The 9571-nt window shown below is 34.8% G+C and overlaps 1 protein-coding gene across 1 annotated transcript; it reads left to right on the top strand.

Annotated features, from left to right (window-relative positions):
• The first annotated feature begins 1078 nt into the window (after positions 1-1078).
• LOC147077532 (uncharacterized) lies at positions 1079-9543 on the top strand. Its single transcript, XM_085941518.1, has 3 exons — positions 1079-1308; positions 3586-3738; positions 7236-9543. Exons 1-3 carry the CDS (start codon positions 1102-1104, stop codon positions 8487-8489), a joined length of 1614 nt encoding a protein of 537 aa, XP_085797644.1. The 5' UTR covers positions 1079-1101; the 3' UTR covers positions 8490-9543.
• Positions 9544-9571: the final 28 nt, after the last annotated feature.

The following is a 9571-nucleotide window of genomic DNA, read 5'->3' as shown; positions in this document are numbered from 1 at the left end:
GTGTCGTATTTTTTTCTAAAAAATGTTTTTTTCTAGTGTGTATAGGCATGAGATGAAAAACGATTTTTTTTTCGGTTCGATACATGTTCAAACACGCGCGTTAACATATTGATCTTACTCCCTACTTCAGTAAAGTTATAGTTCGTGAAATTATGGCCACGGCCATATGTTGTAGCCTATTCACTTGGAAATGCCAATAGAAATGGCGTATTTCAAAAAATACTATCTTATTCTTAGATCAATATTTATTATAAAACAATCATTATTCGTAGGATGTTTATCACACTTGAATGGTCAAAGACATAGCTTATAATCAGTATCTTTAGAATTATCTTCAAATGTGGTAATCTTGCCCATTTTTTTAAAAATAATAAAACCTAATTCCTGTCAAATTTAGGATCACAGAGATTATATTATATTTTTTTATCGTAAATATTTCCCTATAATAATGTCAACATAAATTTTACTCATGGTTTTATAAATAGGTACGTTTAAAAATTAATAAATATAAAAAATTGTAACACCACTGCACATGGATGTACTGAAATATGACTATATTCTAAAACATTAGAGCGAGAGGTTTAAAAGAATACTATTTTATGTACCTAATAAAATTACTTTATGCAGTCATCAAATGTTTAAAATAAATATAAAGGAAATTATATAAATGGATTATCTATAACGTTCAAGAAATGTTCAGACTAATGCTTTGAAAATACCATAAAAGCTCCATTTTGACCTACGTTGGGCATGTGGGCCGTTAACTTATTGTCATAACTAGGACGGTGGCATTGTCCCCAACCGTACTATAATAATTATACTTAGTATTAAATTCAAATTTTTTACTATGATTTTGGTCCGCGTACTATGTACGATATAAAACAGGTAGCTGGTATTGCTAGTAAAACGTAAAAAAAATCCCTTGGCTTTGGTTTAAAATAAATTTCATATATATAATACATTTTAAACAGATGACAACGCATAGTATATTTTTTCCCCAAATACTATAAATTATTTGGAGGCTCTTACTATAATTCCACACTGGCAACACTGATTCTGCAATTCTTTGTCTATGGTTTAAAGTACTGTCAAAGATGCCACATGACATGTCATTTTATATTATTAGCAATTTGGTACATCTATATTAATTTAATACACAGAATGGATATAAAACGGGAACCAAACGATGTGGAAACAGACGCAGAAAAAGAGCATTGGTTTGACGTGCCCATAGAGCGTGAAATCAAGCCGGAAAATGACATCTACATAAAGCAAGAGGTTAAGGACGATGGCGATCATATTTTTGAGGTTAGTTTTTGTAAACTCACTTCATCGACGATTATATTTAATATGACATTTATCAGTTTACCATAAAAAGTAAATTTGCACTAAAATTTACCTAATAAACCCAATACTATCTTAGTTCTTATAAAATCATATTTTTTTTCCGACCATATCCGATCCTAATAGGATCATATGGGCTCTACAGAGTAGAGGTTTGTATTAACAGATTTTGTTTTTACGAGAAATGGATGTCAGCCACTTGCTCAACCTATTAGGTCCATACCCTGACTCACACACAAATAAAATTGAAAAACAATATGTCTACTTGCCAGACCCAGAATTAGAACCTGGGACCCACGGCGTGATAGTCCAACGCTTAAGCCGCGCGGCCACCGTGGGTGTTTACCATAATTTACTATCGATGTCCTAATGTCCAGCGCTCGAAATGAAAATGTTTACGAACCGGATCGCTCGAATTTTTCTGAAGATATTAACATAGTCTTAACATCAAATTTTATGTGTAGTTTATTACAACTTTTTTATTAGCTCGTATTCTTGTTTGTCCGGTACAAATTTTGAAATCGATTTTAACTAAATTCCCGACTAGCTAGACATTTGAAACTTTTATAATATATCAGAACACGATGCCAATGCATTCTTTTAATACTTTTCGCCATCTGTAAGCAGAATTGAAATTAAATTCATTTTCAGTGAATTCTGTTTTGTAGGAAAAGTTATTTTAGAAAAATCCGTAAAAAGTAAAAGACTATTATTGGTTGCTAAGTGGGTGGTCCTAGCAACTAAATTATTAATATATACGTGCGTTACTATGGAAAAATGAAATGTCAAAATGACATTTCAGTATTCTATATTTGTTTGTTTGTTTGTTTTTTATTTACTTCATATCAAGTACAAGTGTGAGCATATTGAGAATAATAATTCATCAGAAAATTTAAAAACGTTTATATAAAAAGTTCTTTTTATCTTGTAATTATTATAATAATAAGTGTGTTAGATTTTTTGTTATATGGCGTATCTAGCTCAGACGGTCAAATTATTGTTTTCCACGAGACAAAGCGATAATTTTACCGATTTCACGAACCGGAACGGCGCTCCGGTGCGCTCCAGTCTATTTCGCTTCACTGCTGATGTCACTTCCCAGTATCTGACCTATATGACGAAAATAACTTTTTGATGTAGTACTAAAAACAACAAAAACACTGCCCATCGACTGCGAAATTCCCATATCTGTAGTTATTTTAACAAAAATGATACAGCCATTTGAGTAATTTCCCGTATCTGTTCATTGCAGGAATAATCCTCTAATAGCGCACATCTTCCCTTTAAGCTGTCAAGCGTGTTGCATGACGTGTGTTTAATTCCGATTCAAAATGTCTCTTTAGAATTATTTAACTTCATCACCGTGGAGCATTTCATTACTATTTAATTACCACATTTAAATAGCATGCTACAAGCTGTTTGTTGGCGAATTTAAAAGTGGGCGATTCAGCTACTGCGATTGTGATGATGACACACAAAATTTTCCATTCGCTGAGAAGCCAACAAGCTAGCGACTATTTTGACAGAACGTCGTTCCGGTTTTTTTACCGAGAGGTCGCTACTACGCTCTACTGCGAAGACGCAGTAGGCCCACACGCCGGCGTGTAATGTTGACCGACTTTCAGCTTTTCTCGGTAGATTGTTTACAATCTGCTTGTTAGCTTGTTCGATGATGAAACTGGGCGACTTTACAGGCAAATTGTAAATTCGCCAACAAGCAGCTCGTAAAGTAGCTCGATGTCATTGACACTTTAGTAATTAAAGTAATACCTACTTTGTTTTAAAATACCAAAGCCGAACGCCGGTGTAGCTCAATTTAGAAAACGCTTCAGTGAGTAATAAAAGCCATTAGTTAAAATTTGTCGTTATTAAGTATGACTCCTTTAGCATTGTGGTCAATGTGCGTGGGTGCGATACCCGAGAGATGCAGGTTCGTTCCTGCCGGGTGTCTTACTCATGTGTGTTTTCAGAATTATGTATGTTCAATAATTAGAATAGTACATTCTTAAATCTTGTGAATTATTCGTTGAATTATGAAGTTGTCGAGTATCGACGCACAATAATCAATAATTGAAAAGGCGACTCGGAGACGACTTTTTTTACTATTAGAGTAACATTTTAATTTGCGTTTATCTCACTTATCTGATCGGCCCGCCACACCGAGCCCTGTCAGCCCCCTCTTTTTGGGGGCCATGGTTATGACGATGATAACTGTATGACGTATTGGTTAATTATTTTCAGATCCCTGCAGTCGAGTTGACCAATATAAAATCTGAAACTGACTTTCAACAGTGTGATCTCAAGAAGGAGTTTGCTAAAGAGTCAACCCGTCCATTCAGCTATGAGAATTCTCTCGCAGGATGCTCTTATACAAAAAGTAGTCCAGAAAATCAGGTATATTTACTTTTCTTAATATACAGTATCCACTATCAGTGGCGAAGGGTGGAAGTAGGCTGTTAAGATCCACCATAAATAGTGCACATTAAACTTTGTCAGTCATACGTATTAGTTTTCAATGAAATAAGAATACAATTTACAGATGGTGTTGTCAGTTTTTAAATTTCAATTAAACCCTGCCAAAACCAAGCCATAAAATATAAAAGTCTAAAAATACTCGTCTATCTAGAAAATATCGAAAATTATACAATTAAATCATACATAGCTTTGGATATTTTATAGATATAATAATATTTGTTTTCTATTATATTTTGGTTTAGGCAGGACTTTATGAATTTAAAAAATGAACCAACAATATGTATCCTTAATCCAACGAAAACAAATAAGTATGAATGAAAAAGTGTGCACAATTTTGTCGCATTGGCCAAAATACACCAAAACTATTATGGGTTGGTTTAGGCAGGGTTTAATTGATTTCTAAAAACTATCTTACACCAACTCTAAATTGTAGTCTTATTTCAATAAAAACAAATATGTATGTCTAACAAAGTGTAATGTGCACTATTTATGGTGGATCTTAACAGCCTACCTCTACCCTTTGCCACTGCGTATCCACTATCAGTGGCGGAGGGTGGAAGTAGGCTATTAAGATCCGACATAAATTGTGCACTCTAAACTTTATCAGTCAAACATATCAGTGGTTATTTTTCAAATCTGGACATGTCCACTATTCACTCAGAGATAAATGAACTTTTCAAATAAAAACACGCACGCGTCAAAAACCAAACTGTCAGATTGTATGACAACATACTTGGTCACGTGACTCAATACAGTCCCGCCATTAGCTGAAAGTGACATGTCTCATTTCGAATATCAACAACGTTGGACGTGTCCCTATTTGAATGTCAACCTACTTTTTGAAACCCCTTTTCAATTTTAAATTAGTGTTTTGTGGCTATTTTTGAAAGTCAACAAAGTGTGCATGTGGTTATAGAATGATATTCCGATAATAACTAATTTTCGGCATATATGGGACATGTCCAGTTTTGAAAGTTAACCACTGATATTTGTTTTCATTGAACTAAGATTACAATTTGTTGATAGACGAGGATTTTTAAGTATCGTATGTAGCAGTGGTGAGGGGAGAAGATAGGCTTAAGACGATACTTATGAAGAAATTTTGGACTCTCTGGCATTCGGAGAGCGAACGTCGAGGTGTGAAAACGTCAATTTGTTTCGTGATGGCGACGGGGGTATTAATTCTTAAATTGTGTTAAGATGACTGAAAACGTTACCCATTTACTTGAAAAAGAAAACATGTCAATGAATATATTATTATTGTTATGGCTCAAATAGACTCTATGACGATTGGTCATATAAATGCCGAAAAACCCGTTTCTTATGTTGGCGTCCTGTGTTACAGGGTGTCACAGAGTGTAAATAAGATGTCATAGCTGTCATACAATATGTATGTATAATAGGAATGGAATAGATATGATCATACACTAAATCGCTCTTAGCATAATATATGTGCCCGATCGTCATATAGTCTATTTGAACCTTTACTAATAGTACAATAAACAGAACATTAATTGAACGCATGTTGGATTTATATGACAAATTATATTTCGTTCGGCATGCGTTATTTGCACCCGCCATCCGCGCATCGCCTAGCCACGATCTTTTTAAACCATGCCTCAACTCAGAGGTATAGCCTTAAGATTATACATAAACTCTGCCTAATCCAAGCCATAGTAGATAATAGTCAAAAAAATATTCTATTATCTATAAAATATCTAAAATTATTTCATTAAACCATACATAATTTTAAATATTTTATACATAGAAGAATATTGTTTATGGACATGGTTTGTTTGGCTTAGGCAAGGCTTAATGAATTTAAAAAACAACTACCCAACACCACCTGCAATGTGTATTCATAAATCAACAAAAACAAACAAGTATGACTGAAAAAGTGTGCACTATTTTTGTCGAATTTCCTATAGCATACCCACACTATGATTAGAGTTGGGTTTCGAGAATTTCCCGACGAGAATTCTCGAGATTTTCCATCCCGAATCTCGAGAATGAAAATTTTTAACATTTCGGGAAATCCCGGGTCTCGAGAATCTTTTCTCGGGATTCGGGATTTCTTTATTATCAAATATTAATTGAAAAAAAAACATTTTCCATATGGAAAAAGTGGACAGAAAATACAAAATTCAAGGACTAATCGGGGCATTTAATACAATTAAGCCAACGTCGAATCAAAATGAGCGCAATTTTTGCAACATCAGGGAATTTTGTGTCTCAAAAGCGTACGCGATTGTCAGACGCAGCGATTGACAGTCTGTGTTTTTTGAAATTCTATTATAATAAGTAATGTTTTAAATTATTTTTGTTTTCCTACTTCTATTTTGTTTGTCTTCTTACATTAATAAAAAAAAACATATTTTTTGAAATTTCCCGATTTTTTGAGAATTCTTTTATGGAAATCCCGAATCTCGAGATTGAGATATTGTCGGGAAATACCCAACTCTAACTATGATGGTTTTGTTTAGGCAGGGTTTAATTTAATTTAAAAAAATTAACCAACACTATGTGCAAATTGTAGTCTTAGTCAAATAAGTAAGATTTATGTCGAATCTTAACAGTCTACCTCCACCCCTCACCATTGCTACATACAATACTTAAAATCTTCGCATGACTCGTCATAAACATGAATCGCTAAACATAATTTTGTGCATAATGTCATTTAACTTAATGCATTACAAAGCAATTTTAAAGTACATTAATGAATAAAACAATTAAATATTTCGCATGATTCATGAACGGATTGGTAGCTTAATGACTAAGTGCGCAAGGTGCTTGCCTTCCACCCGAGAGTTCCTGGGTTCGATTCCCGGTCAGGACACACAATATTTATGTGTTTTTCTCAAAGCCTGGGTGTTTGTGATTGTTCAAAATTATTAACAAACCACCCTGTACGAAAAAGCAAGGACATGGTTAACCTTATCACTGCCCTGCACTTATTAAAAAAAAATACTAAAACACTCACTGTGAGAGTGACAAAAGGTTTTTTTTCTAAAGTTTTTTTTTTTTAATTTTTGTTCGTTTACGTCAATGACATTAATATGGACGAAGCATCTGGAAAAAAAAGACACTCACTTTTTTGTCGGGTCTGCCGAATGGCATAATCTGTTCTAACGCCATTACAATAAAGGAGATATTGCTATAAATTCCCGATGCTTTTTGTCGGTCTGCCGAATGGTTCGGTTCGAACAGGTTCGCTCAAATGAACATTGACTCTAGAAACACTGTTCTAACGCCATTACAATAAAGGTGATATTGCTATAAATTCCCGATGCGTGATATCGCATAATGGAAATTGCGTGACGTCTACCTATCCATGTGCGAATTTACTTGCTAGCTACTGTATTGAGTGCGTTGTCAATTAATAATGTCATTGGTTTACGTTAATAATATTTTTATAGGTTTTTGTGCAGCGGCCTTTCACAGATACAGATGCAATTCTACTTCCTGGTCCGAGTTTCAGTGATCCTAATGATCTGAAAAATCTCCCATTATCCCTGAAGCCAGAAGCTGAATATTCAGATATAATTATAGATGAACAAAAGATTAAACAAGAAATCTTATTTCCTAAGTTTCCAAAAGTGATTATAATCAAGTTAATTCGTGTTAAATATTATGCACAAAATTTTATTTGTCGTGTTTGTGACAATGTCAGTGACTCACTTAATAACTTAAAGTGTCACAAAATCATACACCATTCGTTGATTGATGATGTCAGTCGAACGCATCTCAACGACGACCAAATCGATTCACAGAGTATAAAAAAGAAAGCAAAAATATATAAATGTGACGTTTGCTCATTTAATTGTAGACGAATCAGTAGCCTAAAAAGACATACTATGAGACACAGCGGTGAAAAACCGCACAAATGTAACATTTGTTCATTCAGTTGTATACAAATTAGTAGTCTAAAAAGACATAAAATGAGACATACAGGTGAAAAGCCGTACGAATGTGATTTATGCTCGTATAAAACGTCTGAAGTCGATTGTCTTAAAAGACATAAAATGTCGCACACTGGTGACAAGCCGTATAAATGCGAGTTTTGTCCATATTCATCAACGTCGATTAGTCATTTAAAAAGTCATGTAATGATTCATACTGGCGAAAAGCCTTATGGGTGTGATCTTTGTTCATATAAATGCACACACCGTGGTAGTCTCAGTAAGCATAAAATGACACGCCATACTAATGAAAAACCACATTCTTGCGATATATGTCCATACGAATGTATGACAGCCAGCCAACTGAAAAGACACAAGATGAAACACACTGGAGAAAATCCATACAAATGTGACGTTTGTTCGTATAAATGCAAATATGTCGCTAGTCTTAAACGACACAAAATGAGACATACAGGTGAAAAACCATATAAATGTGATGATTGTTCGTATACGTGCACAGTACTTCGTAACTTAAAAAGGCATAAAATGACACACTCCGGTGAGAGACCACATAAATGTGACGTGTGTTCTTTTACGTGTATAACTGCTCACCACCTAAAAACACATTCAATGACGCATACTGGAGAAAAGCCGTATAAATGCGAAGATTGTTCATTTGAATGCTTATATCTCAGTACCCTTAAAATACATAAAATGACACATAGTACCGAAAATCCAGACACTAAAGAGATACCAGAAAAGCTCACATAAATCCGATTTTTGTTACTTTATGTGCATAAGTGAATGCCCATGGCCTTCACAGGGTGGAGGTTTGTTTTTAAGATAAATAAATGTTAGCCACTTGGTCAACCTATTAGGTCCATACTCTGACTCCAAGCACATATTGAAAAACAAAATGTGTATTTGCCAGACCCGTGATTTGAACCTGGGATGCACAACATTATAATCCGACGCGTTGGCTACTCCGCTATCGTGGGATGTGTGTCAAAACCATACTAAGTAACGGCACCTTAGAGTTTGTTCAGATGAAGCGTGTCTCACAGCGACTATATGAGCTTAATAAGGTCACCTGTGTTTCGACCGCACGAGAAGTAAAACGAGCCATTACATGTGGACGGCTCAATGAGGTCACATGTACCTTGAATGCACGCGAGTTAAATCGCTCCATCTAGGCAAGGCCTTACCCTCACTTTGTTTATAGTAGTTTAGAACGGAGCACATTTTTTATAATACATAATCAGTTTTCATTGTTGAATATTGTGATGGTTCTAGTATATGACGTGATAACAATGTGCTGCTGCCAGGGAACTCAGAAATAGTGGGAACCAGTGGGAAATAACAGGTACCCGACTCGAGTAAGGATGAATCCGGGCTTAACTTACACACGTGTCAAGAATACGTTTTACGTCGAATACTGAAACTGCTCTCGTTTTATGCATTTACGCTCATGTAATGTTGGTGTATTACACACACTATTGCACATGCATAATTCGTATTTCATTTTTCGGAGGACACTCACACATTCAAAACACTGCATCAACATGCGGCGTATTGAATATAGCCTATCGGTATTCTATTTATTATCTGTTCTGTGGCTGCTCCTTTCAGTAACAGATAAATTATAGATATCAAGAGTTTCACAACGTATTATGGATAGGTGTATGTTAGGCGCTACACGTAAAGACATAAAGAAGGTCGAATAAATACGAGATCATACGAGTGTGACATTATTACCTATACTAAAATCAACTATATGGAAATGGGCCGTGCACACCGCTCATAGACAGGATGGTGACTAAAACAATATGATTATAATATCAACGCTTTTTATG

Source organism: Rhyacophila brunnea, unplaced genomic scaffold, assembly GCF_057557595.1.
Source record: "Rhyacophila brunnea isolate RB1 unplaced genomic scaffold, BYU_Rbru_1.0 scaffold_13, whole genome shotgun sequence".
In the NCBI taxonomy this organism is placed as follows: domain Eukaryota; kingdom Metazoa; phylum Arthropoda; class Insecta; order Trichoptera; family Rhyacophilidae; genus Rhyacophila; species Rhyacophila brunnea.
The sequence above is the reverse complement of the archived record's forward strand: the minus strand, read 5'-3'. Positions and strand labels throughout refer to the sequence as shown.